The sequence below is a fragment of the Felis catus genome, chromosome B4 (assembly GCF_018350175.1).
Source record: "Felis catus isolate Fca126 chromosome B4, F.catus_Fca126_mat1.0, whole genome shotgun sequence".
Taxonomy (NCBI): Eukaryota; Metazoa; Chordata; class Mammalia; order Carnivora; family Felidae; genus Felis; species Felis catus.
In genome coordinates this window covers 7,379,879-7,406,444 of record NC_058374.1, presented here as the reverse complement: position 1 = coordinate 7,406,444, position 26,566 = coordinate 7,379,879, and the positions used below count along the sequence as shown (strand labels likewise).

Here is a 26,566-nt window from a genome sequence, read left to right as displayed (position 1 = left end):
TGTTACATAACTCAACCTCATAAAAAACTTTTTAAAAAAGATGATAGTGTGCTTAAAGCTAGTGATTTTCTCTTTTTCTTTTTTTGTTACAATTTATTATCAAAGAGGGGCTTTTTATGGTTAACTAAATACTTCTGTTTAGGGCCGTTATGATGACCTAAATCAGAACTTAACCACTACTTAATGTTTTGTAGAATGGCTTTAAGTGTCATTGTATGTCCGAATCTCACCAGAGACAACTACTGTTGGCTTCAGAAAATCCTCAGCAGTTTATGGATTACTTCTCCGAGTAAGTAACTTGAAGACATCCTTATCTCATAAGCTTTGTTGAGTTGGACATGTAGTACATATGCTTGAAAATGTGTATATTGGGAGCTCTGTCTGTTCCTTACACATTAACAGGATAGCTCTGCTATCTTGTGCTCAGGTTTTGTTTTCCTTTGACAATTTGTCACAGTATGAAATTGTTACAGAAGTGTTTCTCACAATTCAGTCTTGCTCTCCAAACACAAAAAAACTCTCTTTCACTCTAACTCGGTTGTGGCTCAGAGCACGGCTGTGGAATCTGACTGCCTGCCTTTAAGCCCTGCAAAGCCAGGCTTCTCCCTTCATGGGCTGCGTGACTCTCGCTGAAGCACTTACGTTTGTCTGTGCTTCTGTTTCCTCATCTGTAAAATGGGGCTAAAAACAGCACCCTCTTCCAAGCGTTTTCTTTATTTCATAGAAAGATTAATGAGTTAATGGTTTTAAAGAGTTTAGAAAAGTATCGAGTACTTGATTACTATTAGCTATTAATTATTATTGCTATTAATGTTTAGTCTTAAGTCTGTCTGTCTCTTTCTTTCCCAAGTTCTGGACCTTTTGGCCTTAGGGCCCCTTTTCACCCTTAAAAATTATTGAAGAGCCTCGAAGAGCTTTTGTTTGTGATTGATATCGATATATTGATACTTGTGAGTTAGGGATTAAAAATGAGAAAAAAATGAAGCGTATTTATTATTTCACTTAAAATAATAATAAATCTAGGAGTGTTAGTAAGAAAATAAAATAATAAAAAATAAAAATAAAAAAATAAAATAATAATAAATCTATTAAGTGTTGAAATAAATAATTTTTTAATAAAAATTAACTATACCAAAACAAACAAAAACAATAGGAATAGCTTTGCTTCAGATTTTTACAAATCTCTTCAGGGTCTGACTACTAGGAGACAGTTGGATTCTACAACTGCTTCTGTTTTCAGTTGTCTGTTTCAACATGTTTTGGGTAAAGCACATAAAGAAAGGCCACCCTGTTCATAGATGTCTGGTTGGAACGGGGGAATACTTTAATAGCCTTTTTCGGATAATTTTGGCTGTTCTTTGATGCAACATCAAAACACAACAACGTGGTAGTTTCTTCAAGATTAGCTGCAGCGTGGATTCTGGAACCGTGTCAGGGAACTTTTGTGCGCTATTACATTATGATCCCTCGATCTTTCACTTTAGATGGAGCTTGTCCCCACGCATGGTTTTATGTCATCATGCACTGGTCATTTGGAAAATATTGGTTCACCGAGTGTTCCGAATGGTGACACGTTTTGTTACGTAGTAGCGTAAAGTCATACTTTTTAATGTTATCAGTGTCATCGGAAAGGTCCTTTAGTATTGGGAGGGACGTCAGACTCACGGTGGCCGATGCCAGTTTACCAGATTCAATTTTTTGCCGGAAAGCTCACATTTTATCGTCGGCAACAAATGATAAACAAATGTCAGCTGTTTTTCCTTGACGTGACAAGGCTCACTTTGCTTATTTTTGACCAAATGTCTACGAGATACCCGATTTTGAATAACCATAGTTGATCGGTCCGTCATCCTTTCAAGTAGCAGTGGTGCGCGGTGACAGAGGTAGTTCTATGCGTGGCTCAGACCATCGCACGAGTGCTGCACTCAAGACAAGCCCCAGGCGGCGGTGGAAGTGCTGCGTTCCCGAGCCCGTCCCGGCGCACAGGGTATGAGACGGAGCCCCGCAGGCTGAGATTTAGTGCTGTCCCACCGCCCCGTCAAGGACGTTCTTGGTGAAACCAGCATTGATTCTCACCGCGAGCGCGTGTCCGTGAAGAATACTCTGGCTGCCTGTGCAGGCTGGCCTCGCCGCCCACTGCCCTGACTTGGCTAAGGCGCCAGCAGGTGTCCCCTGTGTGGCTTTTGTGCCATCAACGCAGGTAACACGGTGAAAAAGGCCAAAATTGTTTATCTGTGAACCACACGAAACCACCTCGATTACCACGGGGCTGCACGAGCCACATTTGGGGAAATATCATCCTGGCAAGAGCCGTCTACACTGGGCTTTTCCTCTCCGCCCCCTTTTACTGCATCCACGTAGCTGCCCAGTTTCCATCTTGCTCTTTATCTTTCTTCGGTGGATAACGCTCTTAACTACCCACAAACATCTCTCTGTTTTCCATTCTTTGCTGGCTTTCCTCCTCCTCCTCCTCCTCCTCCTCCTCCTCCTCCTCCTGCTGCCTGCTTGCTTCCTTAGCCCCTCTTCCTTTCCTCCCAGCTCCTCCAATGCAGGAATGTTCCTCAGGGTGTCCGCTTGGCTTCCTTCAGTCCACATTACCCAGGCTCCAAGAGTTCTGTCATTCTTCCAGCTGTTCCCTTTGTGTTGGGTGACTCCTCAGTCTTACTGTTCATTCCTGATTATCTGTCCTAAGTTGTGGATTTTTTTTTTTTCCTGGGCAGTTGTAATCTATATTTCTGAAGGCTCTCCCGAAGCCAACATTTTAAAGCCAAGCACGGTACTCTGTCCACCACGCCTACCGGGTGCTGGCTGACAATACCTACTCGGAATGCTAAGCTGGGACTTCCCTGTTGTTGATTCTCCTCTACGGTGTCCTTTAAACTCACCTCCTCGCCATTCTCCCAGCCCTAGTCATCATTCTCATCATGTGTCACCTAAATTAATTCCGTGACTTCCTCACTGATCTCCCGGCCGCAGCTTCTGTCCCTCCTGTCCGTGTTTTACGCCCGTGGTTCACAAACCGCCACGTGCGTCAGAATCACCGTGAGGGCTTGTGACAACAGTGGCAGATTCTGGTTCCGTAGATCTGGGCTGGGGCTGGAGACGTGCTGTTTCTATCAAGTTCCCAGGTAGTGTTGATGCTACTGTTGTAGGGACCACACTTGGAGAATTCTTGTTCTGTCTTCCCCAGGACTGTCTTTCTAGATCACAGATTTTCACAGACTAACTCCCAAGTAAATTATTTGGTGCTTTGCCACTGCCTGCATAAAACCCACCCTCTTGAGCATGACATTCGAGGTACTTCAAAGATCAGCCCCACCATTATTTTCCAGCTGTGTCCTCCACCCCCGCCCCGTTCTTCTGTTCTGTCCCACCATGTCTCTCCTTTATGTCTACTTACAATGTTAGCTCGGTGAGATCATCATTTCCCAGACGTGATGCTTCCGTGTTTCTCTGCCAGCTGGGAGTGGCCTTCTCTTCCTCTCCACCTATAAGGTCTGATGTCTACTTCCCTGCCCACGTTAAAGATCGCCAGCGGGCATCCCTCAACTCCGTGACATTGTGCTACATCTCTTTTGCAGTTCGCCTCATGTTACGATTGGTTCTGCTAGATTGGAACCTGGGTCAAGATTTAGGTTTTATTCACCTGTGTTTACCCAGCACGTAACACAGTGTATTCCGTGCAGAGGGACACATTGAGTACCAATTTCACGTGGAATCAGGGAAGTTTTGTTATCGTCGGAAGAATGGTTTTATTATGCCACACTCAGTCACGCTAAGAGACTTCACGGAGGAACTTTTCTAGACCCGTGGAGTCACTTCTGCTGTGGTTGCTCCGCCAAGCCTGGAAGTCTCAACTCCAAACTGACCTGTAACTGAAATCCTCGAAAGCTGTAAACTTTCGGGATTCCTTTCCCTTTTCAGTTCTTGAGGGTTCCTAACAGGTAGTCACATAGATGTGTCATATATCATTTGGGCATTCACACTGTATGGTGGCTTTGTATTTGTAGAATTACCTTAATGCTTTCCTTCCTTTCCTTACTAGGGAATTCCGAAATGACTTTCTAGAACTTCTCAGGAGACGCTTTGGTAAGCATCTGGGTATTGTGCGCACAATAACTTCCTAATCCGTAAACCTGCTCCGGGTTGACGGTGTGCTGTTTTGTTCTCAGGCACTAAGAGAGTCCACAACAACATTGTGTACAATGAGTATATCAGCCACCGGGAGCACATCCACATGAATGCCACCCAGTGGGAGACTCTGACTGATTTTACCAAGTGGCTGGGCAGAGAAGGTGAGAATAAAACAGGATCTGAGCAGCTGTTGCGTGGCTCGGGGGCAGAGACAGAACTGTCACGGTTTCTGTGTACATTTACAGAAAAGAGGGCGAGCAGGGCAGTTAAAAACTGGCGGAGGGGAGCATAATCTTCCAGGACTGATTTTGTGTGTTCCACCCGAACGTGAGCGTCTGGGACGGTTCTTTTGACAGGGCCTGGATTTATCACTGGCACATCCTCTCATTCGGGTTAAGGGTTATTACCAGTCCTCGCCTCTTACGCCCCCGTATTCATTTTACTTTCTGAGTCTTTTGTTACCCCTGCGCAAGGAACTTTTTAAAAATTTGCTGCAGCTTTTTCCATTTCTAATCTTCATGGGATGAACTTGGAGGGAGAGGGCAAGGAGCCGTGACGTGTATCACATACTCACTGTGTTACTTGATTCCATTTTACGGGACAAATTTCTATTAAGTTAGTAGAATATCATGTACTCGTCGGATGTTAGATACTTAGACACAGTTAAATAATTACTAAGCAAGATGATACTTTCCTGTATTTCCCTGGCGTACATAGTTGACTTAGCCCAGGTAGTTAAAAATCAGAATGATAATTTTTTCTGTTCAAGGAGATAAAGTATCCCACTTAAAATATCTAAATGTTATCAACTGTGAGTATGGAAAATCCGTGGGCCGCATGAATTTGTGTATTTGAATGAATAAGTACATGACGCAGAGATGGAACGCATTTATATTTCCCTTTAGTTTTGGTTGTGTATGAGTTTACCTGTTATTTTTTTTTTCTTTTTAAGGCTTGTGCAAGGTGGATGAGACGCCGAAGGGCTGGTATATTCAGTATATCGACAGGGACCCAGAAACTATCCGCCGGCAACTGGAACTGGAGAAGAAGAAGAAGCAGGACCTTGATGATGAAGAGAAGACAGCCAAGTTTATTGAAGAACAAGTGAGAAGAGGTCTGGAAGGGAAAGAACAGGTGGGCAGCAGTGTCATTCAGGGAGGCAATGGGAAAAGGTCTCAAGAAGCAAAATTTTTAAGCATCGAGTTGAGTTTGGCAGATGCTGTTCCTTACCGAAGAGGAGAATGAGCATCACGGAGTCTAAAAGGCCAGCTTCTGGAGTCGAGGCCAGCCTGGGTCCCATCTCTGACTTACTGACTCTTGATCTTATAGAATTCTATAGTTCTAAACCTCAGCTTCCTTATGGCTAAGGTGCAGGTGATAACTAATGGGGGAGACACAGCAGATGACATTACTCGGCCGTAATTAGCGCGATGCTGGAGTTAAACACAGTGTGGGAACCTAGGTGCCAGCGCCTGCCCCAGCCTGGGCAGGATGTAGACTATTTGAATCAGGCAGATACAACCTGTGGGCCTAAAGAATCAACAGGCCGAACCCAGGTAAATGGGGAGACAGGGCATGGGGAAGGTGGTTCAGGTGTTAGAATAACTAGAGGAGGGCATTTATTTTAACAAATATTTATTGGGTACCCTCTGTGTGCCGGGCCTTCTTCTAGGTACTGGGGAGAGAGCAGTAAACAAAAGATAAAAACTCCCTGCCTCATGGTGCTTCCATACCAAAAGTTGTGTGTGTGTAGGAAAGCATAGCCTATGACATAGGTGGCGCTCCTAGCCATTTAGTATTTTAAAAACTTTATTGTGTGGGGCGCCTGGGTGGCTCAGTCAGTTGAGCGTCCGACTTCGGCTCAGGTCATGATCTCGCGGTCTGTGGGTTTGAGCCCCGCGTCAGGCTCTATGCTGGAGCCTGCTTCGGATTCTGCGTCTCCCTCTCTCTCTGCCCCTCCCCTGCTCATGCTCTGTCTCTCTCTCTCTCTCTCTGTCAAAAATAAACATTAAAAAAAAAAAAAACTTTATTGTGGTATAAGATACATGTGCTAAAGTGTATGATGTGTGTTAATCTTAAGGTTACAGCTTAGTGAAATTTTACATATGGATGGATGGATGGATGGATAGTAGATGGACGGATAGCTTATGAAATGACCACCCAGATCAAGATACGGAACATTTTCAGTGTCATACTCATTCCCAGTTAATATTCCCTGTTCCCCAGGAAGGAACCGGTGTTCTGATGTGCCACTCTTAATTACTTGCCAGTTTGTTCTTGAACTTCGTCGAAGTTCATATGAACTTCGCCATACGGTACACTCTCTCTGTGTCTGGCTTCTTTAACTCAGACAGAATGTTCTTTATGTTTACTGCACCTGTGTCCTTTCCCACCAGTGTTTCACCCTTTTTAAAATTGATGTCTATTCCATTTTATGAATATCACACAATTGATCCATTGTCCTGCTGAGAAACATGTAGCTTGTTTTCAGGATTTGGCTATTATGAATACAGCTGCTCTGATCATTAATGTGTGTGTCTTATAGAAGCTGTTTGTTACAGAGTGACGCAGGAAGGAAAAGGCAATAAGAAAGTAAAGATCCATTTATGAGTCAACTTTTATACCATGTTAATTGACCTTGATGAGTGGGTGGCTGTGCGTGTGTAATATGGTGCTGCTTTCATATGCATGTATTTACGCCATCTTTTAGGAGTTTTCTATATTAAAATAGAAACAATGTTTAAAGCCCTGTAGTTGTAAAATTTAACCCCTGCCTAAGATTGAAAACACTTTTTATTCTTGAAATTCTTTTACCTTTTTAAAATTTAGACCTCTGAGGGCACCTGGGAGGCTCAGTCGGTTAAGCATCTGACTTTGGCCCAGATCATGATCCTGCGGTCCATGAGCTTGAGCCCCCTGTCGGGCTCTGTGCTGACAGCTCAGAGCCTGCTTCAGATTCTATGCCTCCCTCTCTCTCTACCCGTCCCCCACTCATGCTCTGTCTCTCTCTGTCTCTGAAAAATGAATAAAAATTTAAAAAATTAAAAAAAAATACCCTTTAAACCTCTGGGGGCATCTGGGTGGCTTAGTCAGTTAAGCATGCGACTCTTCGTTTCAGCTCATGGCACGATCTCATGGTTTGCGAGTTTGAGCCTCACATTGGGCTCCGCGCTGACAGTGTGGAGTCTCCTTGGGATTCTCTCTCTCTGCTCCTTCCCTGCACTCTCTTTCTCTAAAAAACAAATAACCTTTAAAATAAAATGAAAATAAAATTTAAAGTTCTGTTTTCAGTGGAGGGAAAATTATAATTTCCTATTGTGGAAATTAAGAAGGATCACATCTTGTGCAGAGGAACATGGTTTACCTTTTGGAATAGCGTTGTTTTGTAACATTTTTGCTTAATTCCATTAAGACCTTCAAGTTAATTCATACTTTCCAGGTATAAATAGCATCTTCCAGTAAAAGAAGTCCTACTGATCAGTGCTTCCTCATTCCACACTTAAACATGTCAGCTTTTTAAAAGTAACATTGTGTCTTTTGTAAGATGTTAATGGACATTGCCTAAGGAAAGAATATCTCAGTTAGATCTCAAGAACATTTTTTTTAACGTTTTATTTATAAGAACATCTTTTCTGTTAGTAGAAACCACAGTTAACATTTATCAAACACTCTTGCAGGCATGATGCTAAGTGTTTCCTTTATATCGTATTTAACCCTTATGATACCTCTGAATATGCACATTATCCCTGTTTTAAAGGTAGAATAGTTGAGGCATAAGGGAGATTGTGAGATTGGCAGGCGACAGAGCCAATACCGCGCAGAGGTGGGTTTTACCTGCACTTCTTCCTGAGTTCGTCTTAGACTCTCGATCTTAACAGTAAACCATCCCACAATATAGAAAGGTTTTGTTTTTTTAAGGTAATCCTCTAGCTAAAACTTTTAAAGTTTATTGTTTTATGTTGTTTCCATTTTTTTTTTTTCAACGTTTATTTATTTCTGGGACAGAGAGAGACAGAGCATGAACGGGGGAGGGGCAGAGAGAGAGGGAGACACAGAATCGGAAACAGGCTCCAGGCTCTGAGCCATCAGCCCAGAGCCCGACGCGGGGCTCGAACTCCCGGACCGCGAGATCGTGACCTGGCTGAAGTCGGACGCTTAACCGACTGCGCCACCCAGGCGCCCCTGTTGTTTCCATTTTAAATTGTAGCAGGAAGACAGATGTAGGTAAACTTCTGCAGTTTGGTCCAGAGAAGTCACTTTCTCCCCGCTTTGGAATAGTGCTCAGTGGAAGGATGTTTGCAGTACGTGTCATTTCTTGGCTAGGATCTTAATCACCTTGCACTTGTATTTGGAGCTGCCTTGCAACAATGGGTAGGAAGTCAGCACCTGGGCCTACTGAGTACTGATGGCAAATGCACTATAAACCAAAGCTTCACACTCTTTTTGTTTTCCTTTTAGGAGGCTCCTGTTTTTACGGAATTAAGCAGAGAAAATGATGAAGAAAAAGGTAGTTTTACTTTTTTTTTTTTTCTTCTTCTAATATGGATGCTTTCCTATCGGCCCTGCCAAAAACTAGCGACAGGTTTGGGAGCAAGACCTGTACTGTGTCTGGATCGCACTGTTCTCGCCCATATGTGAAAAAGTTGTAATGATGAACCGGGTAGGATGCCTTCAGCTACAAGTAAGAAAACTGACCAAAGGGAGCCTCAGTAGTAAGGAAATAGCTTGCTCTAACAAGAGTCCCAGGGGCAGGGTGGTTCCGGACGCCAGGCCATCGGTCGGCAGCGGGACACGAGGTAGCTGTGGGCACTTTCGGCCATTGTATGTAGACCCAGCATTGTCCAGAGGATGACAGAGGGCATCTCTTCTAGAGTCCCCTGTGAGCCAGGAAACTTTACCTAGAAGACACTCCTCCGGCCAGCAGACTTCCTTCGGAATGTCACTGGCCAGACCCTATCAGCCTCCACGTCAAAGGCAGTCGCTGGGAAAGGAAGCGGGATTATTTTGATTGTTTTAGAGCAAAAGAACCTTATAAAGCCTCCCCCCCCACCCCTGCCCCCGCCTCCTAATCCCATCACTTTGAGCATTAGGTTTTCAACATGCAAATTTACAGAGGATACAGACACAGTGTGAGAAGTGTGACCACCTAAACAAAATTGGAGTCCTGTCCCCTTAGCAAGGGCAGAAGGGGACAGTGGAGGTGGAGAACAGCCAAGGCAGCCTTTCCCAGCTCTGAGCATCTGCCCAGTGCGCTTCTCTGCAGGAGTTTATCACCTCTGGATAGGAGCATTCCAGCTCTCGTTCATGCCGACCATCCGGGAACTTCTGTGTAGATGTGGTGTGGTATCTTATCTGAGAAGTGTTATAATTTCCCTGAAATATATACGTATATGTGTATAAATGAAGTGTGTGTGCGTGTGTAGGAAATGAAATGTGTAAAATACGTAAAAAACTATAGCACTGTTTTTTCTTCCAGTTACATTCAATTTGAATAAAGGAGCATGTAGTTCAGCAGCAACATCATCCAAATCAAGGTGAGCTACGTGAATAGGTATCTTAGAACTCGAGGATTTCTGTGAAATGTTGATGACTACATTTTAAAAGCTGCAGTATTGTGGGTGTTTTTTTTTCTTTTTCTGGTTGTAATGTTCTTCTTTGTTTTGTTTTTGTTGGTGGTTGTTGTGTTTTTCAGCAACTGTTCTTTTCCCTGATTTGCCTATGATGATATGATTCCCCCTTTTGAGGAAAGGCCTACTCTGATCACGTGCTTCCCATGACACATCTTTGTCTCTCTGGGAGTCCTTCTCCACTTAATAATTCCTTCTGTGCTACTGCGGTGCTATTTGGTTTTCTTTTTCCTTTTTTTCTTTTATTTTGCTATTTGTTTTTCTATCAGAGCCCACGTCTCAAGTTTAAATATTAGCTGGAGTATACAGTTTTTGTTCTGTCTACCGTATTAAGATCTTGTGAGAATAGAGACGAAGTCATTCGCCTAACTTCTCAGCACCTAGTACAGTGTAAATGCTCTGGTCAGCACTCAGTGACGACTGCCTTCTGGGCTACGCGATGTAGTAACAGAATGGGGCTTGCCAGCTTTTTCTGGGAAAGGCCCTACAGTAAATAGTTTAGACATCATTGGCCATATGTCTTTGTCACAACCACTTAGCTGCTATCGGAGTGAGAAAGCAGCCAGAGACAATATGTAAACAAGCGATCGTGGCTGTATTCCAGTAAAATCTTATTTATAAACACAGGCGGCAGGCTGCATCTGCCCCTTAGGTTGTAGTTTGCCAAGTCCTGGAACAGCATGTAGTCAGGTACTTCTCACTTTTCACGTTCTCTTCTCTTGCAGTTCTTAGACATTCTTTCACCACATCTCTGTTCACTATCTGTGATGTGCAGTGTGTCCAGTTGTTTATGGAGATAAAAAAAAAAATAAAAACAAGATATTCAGGAAGGCACCTCCTCCTGACACCTTCCCATTAGCTACCAGAAATTAGTTTTGAGTTGGCCAATCTTTGTTATTTTACTTAGTATTTTACATATTGTTTATTGAAGACCTAACTCAGGTTTTCTGGTTAATTTATTAGGCGAGTGTTTATTTACACGACGAAGTAAGTGGCGAGGAGAGTTGAAGGAACTAGACAGACTGAGGGAGCACGTAATACTGCTTCAGAATGGCTGGCCGGAGGTCTTCACTTTGGTCAAAATATTTCAGGATTGACACCTACATTAGAGATGGTGAAGGAAGCGGTCAGCTGGGTTCTACACGTGGTACCCTTGAAAATTCTTTTCAAAGTAGTGGTCTGATAGGACCCGGAAAACAGATTTAAATAAGTCAGATCACACGTTGCCTTATGGTTTTTAGACCTGTACGTGTTTCCCTCCAGTCTCCCTTATTATTTGCTATTCCCAAGTGTAGATAAATGTTAAACTTTGTCCCAGCGGCCCCCAAACTGGCCTCTCTCATATTAGTTTTCTGTGGCTGCTGTAAATGACCATAAACCAAGTGTCCTGAAACAACGGAATTTATTCCGTTTCTGGAAGCCAGAAGCGTGAGGTCAGAATCGCCGGCCGAGATCAGGCCACGTGCCAGGCGGTGCTTCCTCCGCGGGCCCTGGCGGGAATCCGTCCTTTGCCTCTTCCGGCTTCCGCTGGATGTTGCCGTCCCTCGGCTTGTGGCTGCACCCTTCAGTTTTCAAGAGCAGCGTCTTCACGTCTCTCTTTGCCCCACCTTCACACCACCTTCTCTGTGTATCAGATCTGCCTGCTTCCCTCTTGAAAGGATGCATGTGTACAGAACCCATTCGGGCACCCCAGGATAGTCTCACCTCAGAATCTATAACCTAATCTCGTTTGCAAAGACCCTTTTCCCAGTAAGGTCGCATGTATCAACTCCAGGGATGAGGACCGGTTATCTTTGGGGTCTGCTGTTTAGCCTCCTGTTTACCCCGACGCCAGGCTTTGATGTCATTATAAAAGTAGTTTTATTTGACCAAGTTCTGTGTGTTCAGTCTCAAGTATGTATACAAACGCGTAAGTGGTGTCACAGATAATACAATGTTAAGACTCATCTAAATTTCCTTTTTCTGAGATTACGGCCCATTTTTGTAGAGGTTGGGATTTATTTTCCTGTCGATTTATATCTCTTGTATAGCTAAAACTCAGAATGAATGAAGTGATCTAGATAGCAAAAATGGGTGTCTTAGGCTATACTGAGGCACGGAGGTAAGCCCTGCTCCTCCCGGCTTTGAACACAGGTTACTCAGTTCCCATTTCTGTTTTGGGGCTTCTCTTCTTTAATTGTGTCAGTTATTACTAACCGATGGCAGAATTCTAGGGCCCTTCTAGAAGCGAACATTCCATTCGCAATCTGTTACTGTTCATTTCTTGCCTTGATTTTAGCCCCATCTTCACTGTCTCGGTTTGTCACCTTCTACTAGAACCTTTTTGGGGGAGGAGGGGTGTTATTGTGAGAGCAGCTAGTGGGAAGATTGAATGTAGTACACGGCTGAAAAAAGATGGACTCTTGCCTTTTACTTCACCGTCATTGAGAGTGATATTTAATTTCCTATGCTTCTGGCAATGTTAAATTCTTAAAATGACTTGCATAGGTTTTCTCTCTTGATTCTAAACAGTATTTTTAGGATAGGGATTATCACTTTCTTGAAAGCTTGGTAAAATACTGTGTTAGTGTCAGCAGGCGAGGGAATACCTTTTACTACTGATTCGGTACTATTTAACACTTTTGTGACAGTCATTAGTTTATTCAACTTTGCAATATAATCTTGATCATACGAATTTCAATAATTTGCATCATTTTTATTTTTCTAGACTATCCTTTTTATCTAGCCTCTCAAATTTACTATCTGTTTTATTACTCTTTCAAAATACCAACTTTTTGGGGTGCCTGAGTGGCTCAGTCGGTGAAGTGTCCAACTCCTGATTTCTTCTCAGGTCATGATCTCAGTTCGTGAGATCAATCCCCTGTGCGTTGGCTTAGGCTTGGGATTCTCTGTGTCCCTCTCTTTCTGACCCTCCCCTGCTCGGACGTGCCCTCTCTCGCTCTCTCTCTTTCAAAATAAATAAACATAAACAAACCCAACTTTTTATTTTCTTGATAATCTAATTTCTCTGGTTTCTGTGTTAGTGATTTCTGTCCTTCATAATGTCTTCTGTCAGCATTTCTTAAATTCTTCATCATTCATTTTAGCTCTAACAGAATCTTGATATTGCAAGAAGGATCTAGATGTCAAGCCCTACCATGTCTTTCTCTCTTTTTTTTTAATAAGCAATTAAAATTTTATTTTATTTATTTATTTATTTTAAGAAAGAGAAAACATGAACAGAAGAGAAGGGGAGAGGGAGAGAGAGAAACTTTTTTTTTTTTAAGTTTATTTATTTTGAGAGAGAGTGGGCAGGGGAGGGGCAGTGAGAGAGGGAGAGAGAGAATTCTATGTCACTGTCAGCGCAGAGCCCAACGTGGGGCTTGAACCCACAAACAGAGAGATCATGACCTGAGCCAAAATCAAGAGTCAGATGCTTAACCCACTAGGCCACCCCGGTGCCCCAGAGAATCTTCAACAGGCTCCGTGCCCAGTGCAGAGCCCAACACAGGGCTTGATCCCATGACCCTGGGATCACAACCTGAGCCAAAATCAAGAGTTGGATGGTCGGGGCGCGCCTGGGTGGCTCAATCGGTTGAGCGTCCGACTTCGGCTCAGGTCATGAGCTTGCAGGTCGTGAATTCGAGCCCCGTGTCGGGCTTTGTGCTGACAGCTCAGAGCCTGGAGCCTGTTTTGGAGTCTGTGTCTCTCTCTGTCTCTGCCCCTTCCTCACTCTCTTTCTCTCTCTCTCAAAAATAAAGATTTTTTTTTTAATTAAAAAAAAAAGTTGGACGCTCAACCGACGGAGCCGCCCAGGTGCCCCTCTTTCTCTTATTAAAGACTCAGTATCTTTGGTCATCACCTGTGAGATAAATCGTCATTTTTTTCCATGCTCTTATGTGACCATTGTGATCTGGTACATCCCCCACCACTTGTACTCCAGCTCTGCTAAATTATTTGTGCCGTCCTAGACGAGCCGTGCTGGCTCACCCTGACTTTTCTCGGTGTCTGCTGTTCCCCCTTCCCGGGACACCCTTCCATGTCTGTTCTCCCACCTGTTATGAGATCCTGATGGGCTATTCTGTTCATCTTTTTATCCCCACTGCTTGTCACCTTGTAGACATCTAATAATGCCAAATAAATTGTCTTGACAGAAAACTCTTTTTTCTATTCAGTTTAGGTGTTTTTGTGTGATGAAATATATATAACATGATGTTTACCATTTTGACCGTTTTTAAGTGCACGGGTCAGTGGCAGTAAATAGATTCACATTATGTCTGTGACCAGCATCCATCTACCAGACTTTTTCATCACCCCAAGCTGAAACTGTACTCGTTAAACCCTAACTCCCCGTTTCCCTCTACCCCACCAGACCCCAGTGACCTCTGTTCTACTTTCTGTCTCTATGAACGTGACTGTTCTAATCTCCTCTTATGAGTGGAATCATACAGAGGTTGCCCTTCTGTGACTGGCTTCTTTCACTCACTCTAATGTCCTCAAGGTACATCCACATTATGGTCATGTGTCAGAATTTCCTTCCCTTTTAAGGCTGAATACTATCCTGTTGTCGTGTAGACCACATTTTGTTCGTCTCTTCATCGGCCATTGGACATTTTGAGTTATTCCCACCTTTTGGTGATCACAGATAATGCTGTTCTCAACATTGGTGCACAGATAGATGTTCGAGTCCCTTCTTTCAGTCCTTTGGGTATACACCCAGGAGTGGAGTCGCTGGACTGTAGGATAGCACTGCGTTGGCTTTGTTTAAGAACTGCCTTGCTGTTTCCCATAGCAGTTGCTCCAGTTGTGTATTTGCACCAACAATACACAAGGTTCCAGGGCGCCCCGTCCTCACCAACACTCCTCTTTTCTGTATTTTTCTTACATAAGCCATCCTAAGAGATGGGAAGTGTTGTCTCACGTGCTCTGGATTTACGTTTCCCTCATGGTTAGTGTTGTGAAACATCTTTTCATGGACTTTTTGACCATTTATGTGTCTTCTTTGGAGAAATGCCTTTTGCTCACTTATTAATGGGGTTGTTTGTTTTTTATGCCGCTTAGTTTTAAGAAGAATATCTCAAGATTCCAAGTTGAGATGAATACCGAAATACCGAAATAATTTATCAATGTATTCAAGGACTCAGTATTGATCAAATTTGGGGAATTATGGAGAATGTGAAAAGGGTCAGAAAGCAGAAACATAAGCACTGACTATAGTAGGAAATAGGTGGTTTGTAAACATGTAATCACTAGATCCCCCCAATTACCCACTTAAACCCCATTCCCCTTTTGCTAGGGTTATTAGCGCCTCTTATGTGGACACAGTGTGTTTGATTGTGATCTGGAATTAGTGCTAAGTTTCGTGGATTTCTAGCTATAAAGGTACTTTTAAATCTCAAGAAACTTTTTTGTTTCATTTTTAAAATATTCACTTTGAGAGAGAGCAAGCGCACGAGCAGGGGAGGGGCAGAGAGAGGGACACTGTCAGCGCAGAGCCTGACATGGGGCTCGAACTCACAAACCGTGGGATCATGACCTGAGCCGAAATCAAGAGTCAGACGCTTAACTGACTGAGCCACCCAGGTGCCCCTAAAGAACCTTTCTTTAAGCAGCAAGTTGAAGCGTTTATCTTTATACGGGCTTAATCTGTTCAGAACCAAATAAATGTTATGTACAATTGTCACAAACCTGGGAAATGTGTCCACTGACAGAATGAGAACTTAGAAATATATTCAGAGGATTGAGTTATGGGACAAAACCCAGCAAGTGACATTTCAAAAAGATAAATTGAAAACCTTCCAGTTAGGTAAAGAGAGAACATGAACTTCCACGAAGACCGAGTCAGGAGGTCCTGGACTGCAGAAGAGAAGTAGGGATCATAGTTGACTCCAAGCTGAACAGAACTCGTTAGAGTAACCTGGCTGCCAATAAGTCCAGTGCTGTCTTTTTTTTTTTTTAATTTTTTTTTTCAACATTTATTTATTTTTGGGACAGAGAGAGACAGAGCATGAACGGGGGAGGGGCAGAGAGAGAGGGAGACACAGAATCGGAAACAGCCTCCAGGCTCTGAGCCATCAGCCCAGAGCCCGACGCGGGGCTCGAACTCACGGACCGCGAGATCGTGACCTGGCTGAAGTCGGACGCTTAACCGACTGCGCCACCCAGGCGCCCCTCCAGTGCTGTCTTTAAATGCCTTAAAAAAAAGTCCAAAGAATAATTCAAGATTGTTTTTCTGTTGAGCACACTTTTCTCTTGGTTATCCCCATAGGAGCTTCATGCACATATTTTCCTCTATTCGTCGTTTGCAGATATGACAAACTAAATGGTTAGACTGACAAGATTCAGTTAGCAAATATTAACTGAGCATGTATTTTATGTGAGTCACTAGACGGTTACTGCTCCTTTACCACAAAAAATAAGTAAATACAAACATATACACCTGATTACATGTACAAATCACATATGCAAATGATTGTAATGCAAAGTGGAGTGTGATACATGCCGCAGAGACAGCAAGATCCAAGAAGCCTCGTGAAGAAAGGATCTTAACAGAATTGGGACAAATGGAGGTAAATGGAGAGATCGTCCTATGTATGAAAGAGGCACGTGTAAATCTGCAAAGGCATGAAACACGGCGTGGCTCAATCAAAAACGAGTTGTTCAGAATGGCCAGTGTATATAATAAGTTAGAGATAGCGTTCTTGGGCCACTGGGGACAATTTTATATTGCGGTGCAAATTTTAGAATTTACACTGTCAATTCCAGGCAGGCGGGAGCCATCAAAAATTAAGTGACCTGTTGAGATTTTTGCCTTCAGAAGATAGAACTGGCAGTAATATGCGAGACTTCTTTACACACATCTTACTTAGTCCTTGCAGTTGAGCTATGAGTCGGGTCCCATTTTTATCCTCATTCGTAGATGAGGAACTCAGGTGTAGAAAGGTTAATCGCTCAGTCAGAAGCAGAAGTCTCCTTAAACCCTGATCTGCCCAACCCCAACCCCGTCTGCCCGACCCCGTGGGATCTGCCCAACCCACGCTGCCACCACTCGGCCGTGCTGATCACCGTTGGCGCCAAGAGAAGGGGTGAGGGGGAGGAGGGCGCTACGGCGGGAGAGGTCGCGTGTTCTCGCGCTCACAGTCCTGTAAGGCATAGAGACAGGTCCTTTATTGTTTCGACTGACCCGTTGTAAATGAATCGAGTAACAAGTCTTTCCTGTGTTGTTCTTCTGCACGTTGGAAAGCCTTCTGCGCATAGTGTCTGTTAACAGGTATGGCTTTTCTTTTCGCCAGCTCCTTGGGACCGAGCGCGTTGAAGACAGTCGGGAATGCGGCATCAGTTAAGCGAAAAGAATCTTCCCAGAGCACAGCTCGATCAAAAGAAAAGAAAAAAAAGAAATCAGCACTCGATGAAATCATGGAGGTATAGTTTACCAGCCGCGTGTCGACTTTTCAGCTGTCAGAGGAATGACGTAGTTCAAACTGAGGAAGGTTAGGTAGTTTTGCCAGTTCTTAGATGAATGAAAGTCAAAAGATGTGTAGACACTGGGTTAGGGGAGGGGTGTAGATCAGATGGAACTAAAGGAGTTGGAAACCCCCCATCAAAGTTTATTTTCTCGCTTCAAGGGCTGCCTTCAGAACTCTCCGTGTGTTCACGGTCAGTGGAATTCAGGCACAAGGGCTGTGGCGGGGTCGAGAACAGGAAGGAGCAGCTCTGTTTACCTTCCGTGGCTCAGTGAGACTGGCATCCTCCGTGGGTTCCCGCCCGCCACCCTGCGCTCTCCTGTCGCCTCTGACTTCCATTTGCCACCCCCCGGCCAGCAAGAGAAAGCCACGACGTACTTTGTATTTGACTGCACCTGATGCCAGGCCTATGTGATGAATCACTGAAAACCTGTGATTTAGGATCCGGGGCCAGACTTTGGCTCTCAATCGACCTGCAGCCCTAGAGCAGTGCTGCAGGAGGTTGTTCATATATTCCCTTTTTTTTTCCTTTAATTTTTTAAATTATTTATTTACTTTTTATTTTATTTATTTAATTTATTTATTTTTCTTAATATTTGAGAGAAAAAGAGAGACAGAGCACAAGCGGGGGAGGGGCAGAGAGAGAGGGAGACACAGAATCCGAAGCAGGCTCCGGGCTCCGAGCTGTCGGCACAGAGCCCGATGTGGGGCTCGAACTCTCGAACCACGAGATCCTGACCGAGCCGAAGTCAGACGCTTAACCGACCGAGCCACCCCAGTGCCCCAATATGTTCCTTAATCTTCCTCTCTCACTCTCCACATATAGCCTTACCTGATCAATCAATTTGTGAACCAAATAGAAAAGAAGGACAGGTGAAGAGAAAGAATAAATGGATATAAGAAGCTAACTTTTTTTTTTTTCTGTACCATCATTTCCTCTAGTCTCCCCAAACCCTCCTCTTCAGTTGTGAAGGGTTGAGAGGGAGCTATTTGGTCTTCCCTGCTACTGGGCGCTCCTACAATGCAGGCCAGTCTAAAAAGTTGAGAGTGTAATATAAAATGGATACACTAGGAGATACGGTCGCTCCGTCACTGAGCAAATACTGAGTTGTGTTATGTGCTGGGCATTGTGCAAGGTCCTGTGTCTGCATAGGAGGGAGCAAAATACAGTCCCTGTGTGTCATGCTAGTAAGAGGGACGTCCCACGAACAAGTGAACCAGTGAGTGAGTTATTACAAAATGATAAGTGCTAAGGAGGTCAGAGGGCGGGCCGTGGGGGAGAGCTTGGGAAAAGGTGCTACGGCAGGGAAGATCTCAACCTCAAGCACATGAAGGAAAGATCCACGTGGCTGGAGCGTGATGAGTGCGAGAGTGGTAGCATTTGAGATCCGAGAGAGGAGGGGGAGTGACCTCTTAGATGTCTTAATAGGCCATGGCAGAGTTTCTGAATCTAACTCAAAGTCAAATGGAAAGCTACATCTACCCGCTTGGTGAGACATGCTAAATTTAGAATGCTCTTTGTTCATATTGGAAAATTGGAGAAATTAAAATGAGACTTGTTACCAACCAAAGAATTGCAGCGTTCTGGCCCCTCGAAAGTTGGTACTTAGGGTTCACTTAAGGCAGCTGAGGAAGAAGGAGGCGTGATACAGCCCCACGGCGGCCAGACAGCACTCTTCTTTTGGACGCCCTTTTGCTTATGTCTCTCCAGGTTATATTTTTCTTCCCCTATATTCACAGGATTTATTGTCCTTATCAAACAGAGAAGCCCCTTTTTGCCATCAGAGTGTAGATAGAACTAACCATGCTGTGCAAAACTGGCATTAAGTGTGTATTAAGGTGCTTGTTTTAATGTTTCTTTATTTTGGGAGACAGCATGAGCAGGGGAGGGACAGAGAGAGAGGAGAGAGAGAATCCCAAGCAGGCTCTGCCCTGTCAGCACAGAGCCGGACACAGGGCTCGATTCCATGAACCATGAGATCAGGACCTGAGCTGAAATCATGGGTCGGACGCTTGATCCACTGAGCCACCCAGGCACCCCGTGTTATGTTTTTACCACAAAAACATTGCTTGTTTTCCAGCTCATGACAGTCACGTGGGGGGAAGAAGGGAGGGGGCAGTATAGCGCTGGCAGATGGCCTTGCAGTGTTGACCAAGTAGAGGCCGCTTGTATTTGTTTTCTTGGTCAGTTGACTTGCTTTATCACATATTGTTATCAAATCAAGTTCGTTTGTTTTTTCTAAAGATTTTATTTTTAAGTAATCTCTACACCCAACATGGGGCTTGAACCCATAACTACAAGATCAAGAGTAGCCCGCTTCGCAGACTAAACCCGCCAGGTGTCCCCCAAGTGTTTTTTTGAAATCAAAAATTAATTGCAAAAAAAGTTTATTTGTATCTGTCAGAGCTTGTAAGTTACACGGAGCCCCTTTCAGGCATATGTTTTATGGTGTTCTTTTGTTAAATAGAATGGTATTTGAAATAAATTAAGGATTTTAATGAGAGAATTCTGTGAATGTCTTATGTGTTCTACAGATCGAGGAGGAAAGGAAAAGAAGTACCCGAACAGACTATTGGCTACAGCCTGTACGTATTCAGCTGGAGTTCTCAAGTTCTAAACGCTTTTTAAAAAGAGTGAATGATTCAATGAGCATTTGGTATAAATGACTTAAGTTTCTCAAACATACTTAAATCCTATGGATAGACTTTCCTGACTTTTCTTTTCATCTGATCTTAAATTATCAGTTATACCTGTATTAGAGAGTAACTTCCCGTTTATAGGCTGGTGAGACTCCTTGAGTTTAATGCCAGATTTGTTTGTGGGCATCTTGAATTGAAGCCTGGAATCGTTTCCAGTGTTTGCTAGAAGACAAGGGTTGTGTTTTCAGGAATGGGGCTGAAATGTAGAATTGTGAAAGCAGAAGTATTTGTTTTCAGTTTGCAGCTTATTGAACTTAGATTATCCCTTTAGGTACTTTGTTGAACAAAGGTGGTTTTAATTTTACAAACTCAAGTAGAGCTTTGTATTTTATTGTGTATTTATTGTTCTATTGTTTTAAGATAATAATTTTGAAATATTTAAATAATTACCAGAAATTATTATAGTTTGCTGATGCTCTGTTTTGAGCTTAGATGTGAAATTTTCGGAAGACGTTCAGGGTGCCTTCATTATTCTTTGAGAAGCTGGTTTGATCAGTGACAGGAGACCGAAAGGTAGTGAGAGTGTGTCATTTAGATAATTTTGATTAGAAACATAAGGTTAATAATAACCTTGATGGTCAGGAAGTCGTGAGCTCTCATTCAGGTCTTCGTGGTCCTTCTCCCTCTAGCTTGAAACCTCAGATCACTGATTTCATGTTTTAGTCTGTGGTCCTCTACCTGGGAGGCATTTCCACCCGGTGACCACAGGAAGCATCATGCAGTAATTCAGCTAACATGAAAATATTTGCTGTGTTACATAGTGAATGAATCCTTTGTATGAATCACTTCAAGTAATTCTTATATGAGCCCTGTAAGGTAGTTATTGTTATGATTCCCATTTTATAGGTGAGAAAACTGAGGCAGAAAGCATTTGGGGGATTTCCCCAGGGCCGCAGAATAAGCACTTAGGCAGCTCTCTCTGGCAGTCTTTCAGCAGGCTGTGCTCTGAGCGAGTGAACGTGCTGCTTCCTGTGATATCTCAGGCGCCCGGACTCCCCGGCTGTAGCACGGGTCGGTCACGATTAGTAAGGGATGGGCCGAAGGGAAGTTTTGTGTGTTTTCTCCATCACAGTAGCTAGCATTTGAATATTAATAGTTTGATTACTGTTTATGAAAATGTAATCAAGAATTTAGTCGAGAGGCGCCTGGGTGGCTCGGTTGGCTAAGCCTCCCGCTCTTGACTTCAGCTCAGGTCATGATCTCACGGTCGTGGGATAGAGCCCCTAGTCGGGCTCCACACAGGGCAAGGAGGCTGCTTAAGGGTCTCTCTCCTTCCTCTGCTCACTCACGTGCTCTCTCTCTCTCACTCTCAAAAAAGAAAAGGAAGGAAAACAATTTTTTTTTCCTGAAAGCGATTGTTCTTACCCAGAGAGTAATTCGCAAATCTTTAGAGAAGCGTTTTTTCCAAATTACGTATGTTTTCCTACGATCGCCATCCCATCTCGTGGGGTGAAATGCATATTCTCATCAGTCTCCTAGGTGATTCTGATGTACGCCCTTCCTTACGAATCATTGGTTTAAAGGAAAAAGAAAGGAAACCAAAAGCAAAAGAAAAAAAAAAAAGACAACGCTTTCTACGTTTTAGCTAGTCCAAAAATTCTCTTCCCATTGATAATACTTCCAATTCAATTATATTTCCTGTTTGATAATTCTCTTATAACAGATTATTCAAATTCTCTTCCTGCTTCCTCTTACGGAGTGCTACGTTCAAAGGGAGGGTCAGCCAACAGTGCCATGATGATTCCATGTGTCTCTTATGTTGAAATGGGCAGTATGTTTGTTAAAATAACCAGCAGTCCCTCGGGCCAGATTGGAGAGCTTTAGTGTTTAAACTGAGTAAAGAAATATTTTGAACTGATCTATTGTGTGAGCAAGTGTCAGTAAGCCCAGTGATGTAATAAGTTAGCTTCAGATTATGAGTGTGTACCCATGAGGGCCTTTGAGAAATTGAGGCCAGTAGGGGCGCCTGGGTGGCGCAGTCGGTTAAGCGTCCGACTTCAGCCAGGTCACGATCTCGCGGTCCGGGAGTTCGAGCCCCGCGTTGGGCTCTGGGCTGATGGCTCAGAGCCTGGAGCCTGTTTCCGATTCTGTCTCTCCCTCTCTCTCTGCCCCTCCCCCGTTCATGCTCTGTCTCTCTCTGTCCCAAAAATAAATAAACGTTGAAAAAAAAAATTTAAAAAAAAAAAAAAAGAAAGAACAAAAAAGAGAAATTGAGGCCAGAAATACTCTGATTAAATCAGGGAAGCTGTTTTGGCATCATTTGGCTTCACTTAGAAAGTCTTAGACCGTTCACGTTTTCTCTTAAGCACGTCTTTCTACAGTTCCACACCCTCCCCCCAAAGTCCTCACTGAATTTTGATTAATATAATTTTTGGCCTGGCTTAGTGAAGTCCTCGTGACCGTCTAGTACCTCTGTTATATTCACTTGAAGTAGCAAATTCAGAATCGCTATAGTGACTGTAGCATGAAGTCAGGCGATTTATTTTTCCCAATCCGCCATTAGACAGCTAATCTAAATCAGCAACATGATGATAAAGAAGCAAACCCAGAATGCACGAATATGAAATAAGCCCAGATTTCTCTCCCACTTGAGAATTAGATGTTCAGAAGAACGATACTTTTAGCTGGAGCTAATCTGGAAGAATCCTGTGTGTATCAAAAATTCAGAGTAACATCACGAGAAGAGAACATTCTGGAAAAATGTCATGCGTAAGCTCAAAGACATTTCCCTGCAATTCCCAGTGAGACTTGCCATCTGAGTTTTTATCAGCACTGAACACCAACGGTGTAATATCTTTGGCACCTTTCACTTCCTTGAATGGAAAGAAAGCAGCTCTCTCTGAAAGACCTGGATTAACAGGGTTGAGACTGACAGATGAAAAGTCCTAGATTTCAGGGGACCTTCAGCGTGGAAATCAGCCTCGAGACAGGTATTTTCTCCTTCTCGGTAACCATATCGAATAAAGGGAGAAAGAAGAAATAAAAGGTCACTAAGGGAACGTTTTGCCATGATTGGAAAGGCTTAGAACACCCGGATTTTTTCCTTAGCAGAGCAGTTACACTTTGCTATGATTTTTGGCGAGCATGGTTTAAATGAAGGAGTGAAAGAGAAGATAACTTCTGTCTTTCATCTTTATTTTTTTGTTGTTATTTTCTAGGAAATCATTGTGAAAATTATAACCAAAAAACTCGGAGAGAAATATCATAAGAGAAAGGGTGTTGTTAAGGTAAGGCTGTGAGGCTGTGAGTGGACTCTGTGAAATCGACCGAATAAAGCCTTTTTGGTATTCCTGAAAGGTCAAGTCCTCAGGGCAGAACCATTGTGTCTGAGGTTCTCGATGGTTCTGTAGAAGGAGAGCTGACTTCATAATTGGCGGAAAAATGATTCCTTTGCAACCGTAATTTATATTTATTCGTTTGCAACCGTAATTTATATTTATACTCCGTGTGCTTTCCTCCTGGAGTAAACAGTATGTATGAAGTCCCACGGGTGCCGCGTAAACTCCCTCACTCACTGTGCAGGCCTTGCTAATCAGTGAGATGCATCCTCTTTGTTAACAATGGGCAATAAATATGATTATGTGCCTGGAGTTCCAAGGAGGGCTTCCTCGTTGTGTTTTGCCTGGGAGACTTTCAGCCGCTCTAAGATTTGAAAATTTGAAAATCAGCGCTCCAGTCCTTTTCCCTCTTTGCCGTCCCCTAAGAGTTTTATTCTGGCCCCCAGCACTGTGCGTGCGTAAGTGCCCTTCTGTTGTACTCGAAGCTGAGCATTGTCCCTCACTGTGTGCATCAAAGTCTTGTTCTAAGAACACCGACCAGTCTTTTATTCTTTGCAGATGAAAAGCCTCACTCGGCCTTGAATTGAATTCTTTATTAGGAAGCATAGAACCACTATCCTGTATACCTGAAACCAATATGTAAAACTGTGTCTTAAATAGACTGGAACTAAAATGGAAAACGTAATGAAATTTAAACAAATTTTAAGAAGCATAGAAGTCGTATATGGAGTCTGTAAAATAGTGTCATTGATGGGAGGAGTTACTCTTCCCATTTGACTGGAATGCCGTTTGTTTTCATCTTACCTATTTCTGTCCTTTGAAATTTGTGTTCACGTATTTCTGCTACTATAAAAGCGTTGATTTCACATGACAGGAAGTAATTGACAAATACACAGCTGTCGTCAAGATGATCGACTCCGGAGACAAGCTGAAACTTGACCAGACTCATTTAGAAACAGTAATTCCAGCACCAGGTAAATCTTTCTGCAGACCATTTAACCTGTATGCTATCGAAATGAGTGATTCCATCCTTAAAACCAGAGTTTTCTGACATTACCGGGTAGTTGTAGACGGGTTTCCTTTTTAGAAATATACAGCTGCCAGTGTAACTGATGCTCTTGATTTCAGGTGACGCGGTGGGTTTACCAGTCCTCTGCGAAAGCACTTTTGTGGCATGAATAAGTTTTCCCTTCCTAAGATCCTTTTTCTCCGAAAGCAACATACAAACTCATAGGGAAAAAAAGTCACTCAGTCGCGGGTTATTGTTAATATATCTCTTTAGCTGCCTGAGGTAGTGAAGTAAAAGTCTCTGCTGTTTGGCTTTTTCTTTTGCTTAATGGTCTTTATCATTTGAGTAGTTCTGATATCTCGTTCGAATGCTGCTTTGGTTGGGTTGCCTGCCTCAGACCCGACCCTTCATAGTGACAGCACAGTGATCGTGTTAGTCTCTAAAACTGCTTATCAGGTCCTTTATTCTTTCCCCAGAAAATAAAACTCATTTTATGGCTGAAAAAAAAGAAATTTTTTAGGTTTAATGAGATGTAATTGACATACGATAAATTGCACTTGTGTAAAATATACAATTTGATCAGTTTTAAGGCACGAATACTCTCTGAAACCATCCCTACAATCAGGATAATGAATGTATCCATCACCCCCCCCCCAATTTCCTCACTCCCCTTTATCCTTCCCTGCCACCCCTCCACTGCTGCCTCCCATGTCCCCAAGACAACCACCTTTCTGTCTGTCACTATAGATCAGTTTGTTTCTATCTAGAATTTTGTATGAATAAAATCATACCATGTGTCTTGTTTTTTGGTCTGGATCTTTCAGTACGTGTAATTATTTTGGATTCGTGCCTGTTGTCGCATGTATGTGTCTGTAGCTCACTTCTCTCTGTTGCCAAGTAGTGTTTCCCGGTGTGGATATGCTACTTCTTGTTCATTCAGTCACCTGTTGGTGGACATTTGTCTTGTTTACAGTTTGGGGCTGTTGCAAATAAAATTTCCAAGAATATTCATACGCAAGTCCTTATATGGACATATGGTTTCTCCCCTATTGAGAAGATACTTAGAAATAGAATGGCTCCCTCATAGTAAGAGCCAAAGCAATCTAAATTTCTTTTCCATTTTTTTTTTTTTTTTAGTGTTTATTTATTTTTGAGACAACGCAAGAGACAGAGTGCAAGCAAGGGAGGGGCAGACAGAGGGAGACACAGAATCTGAAGCAGGCCAGGCTCTGAGCTGTCAGCCCAGAGCCCGACGCGGGGCTCGAACTCACAAGCCGTGAGATCATGACCTGAGCTGAGGTTGGACACTTAACCGACTGAGCCACTCAGGCACCCCAGTCTGAATTTCTTTCTAATGATTTCTGGGCTCTGAACATTTTCCCTTCCACTCCTTGCAGATTAAGTTTCCTCTGACAAGTGGAAAAAAACGTAAGAAGTCTTAGAATGCTATAGCGATCAGAGTATCTCCAGACTATACTTTAGAGTATTGCAGAGTTCTGAAATGATTAAGAACTCAGAGGGGTTTTGTTTTTTGTCCTGTTCATTCACTGTAATTGCATTTTGCTGTAACAAAGTAGAAGAAAGAAGCAAACATTTCTTTGCGTTCAGTGTTCTATTCTATCGTAGGAAAAAGAATTCTCGTTTTAAACGGAGGCTACAGAGGAAATGAAGGTACCTTAGAATCCATCAATGAGAAGACTTTTTCAGCTACCATAGTCATTGAAACTGTAAGTACGTTTCCACAGAGAAATTCCTAAAGGGCTTTAAAAATGTGCCATAGTTTTTTCATTGGGTTGGTCTTTGTTTTAGAGCTGGGGTTTGTCGTCTGTCTTCTCTCCTGTTTGGAAATCTGTAAGCTTAGTCTTTGTAACTCTGCCATTGCTGAAGGATTGTATTTTCTGATTTTAAAAGAAATGCAGATGTGGCTTAGTCCACTTGAGCTGGTGTAACAGAATATACCATATACTGGATGGCTGATAAGTAAATAATTTCCACGGTTCCGAAGGCTGGAAGTCTAAGAATAAGGCACTGGCCGACTTAGTGTCTGGTGAGGGCCCGCTTCCTGGTTCATGTGTTCTCATATGGTGGAAGGGACAAAGCTCTCTGGGGTCTTCTTTACAAGGGCACTAATCCATTCATGAGCGCACACCCCCATGACCTAATCACTCCCCAAAGGCCGCCCGCCAGATACTGTCACACTGGGCGTTAGGTTGCAGCTCTGAATTCTGGGTGGGACACATCCAGTATAGCAATGTTATTGTTTTAAGACCTGAAAAAGACAATTTAATATAAATAACTTTAAAATTACCAATAATTCTCCAGCCAGATAACTCCCTTTAATATTTTGACCTGTTCCTTTTCAGTCTTTGTATTTTA

At 43.1% G+C, this 26,566-nt stretch overlaps 1 protein-coding gene across 4 annotated transcripts in view; it reads left to right on the top strand.

Annotated features, from left to right (window-relative positions):
* The window catches only part of KIN (Kin17 DNA and RNA binding protein), a 43,517-nt gene that overhangs the window by 5,747 nt on the left and 11,204 nt on the right, over positions 1-26,566 (top strand). For all 4 annotated transcript variants that reach the window (XM_023256320.2, XM_045060852.1, XM_003988087.5 and 1 more), the window contains exons 2-12: positions 195-289; positions 4,046-4,089; positions 4,173-4,295; positions 5,087-5,268; positions 8,593-8,641; positions 9,611-9,668; positions 17,033-17,162; positions 19,739-19,789; positions 23,062-23,130; positions 24,056-24,155; positions 25,817-25,917. In XM_023256320.2, coding sequence (XP_023112088.1) covers positions 195-289; positions 4,046-4,089; positions 4,173-4,295; positions 5,087-5,268; positions 8,593-8,641; positions 9,611-9,668; positions 17,033-17,162; positions 19,739-19,789; positions 23,062-23,130; positions 24,056-24,155; positions 25,817-25,917 — 1,002 coding nt within the window. The remainder of the gene's footprint in view (positions 1-194; positions 290-4,045; positions 4,090-4,172; positions 4,296-5,086; positions 5,269-8,592; positions 8,642-9,610; positions 9,669-17,032; positions 17,163-19,738; positions 19,790-23,061; positions 23,131-24,055; positions 24,156-25,816; positions 25,918-26,566) is intronic.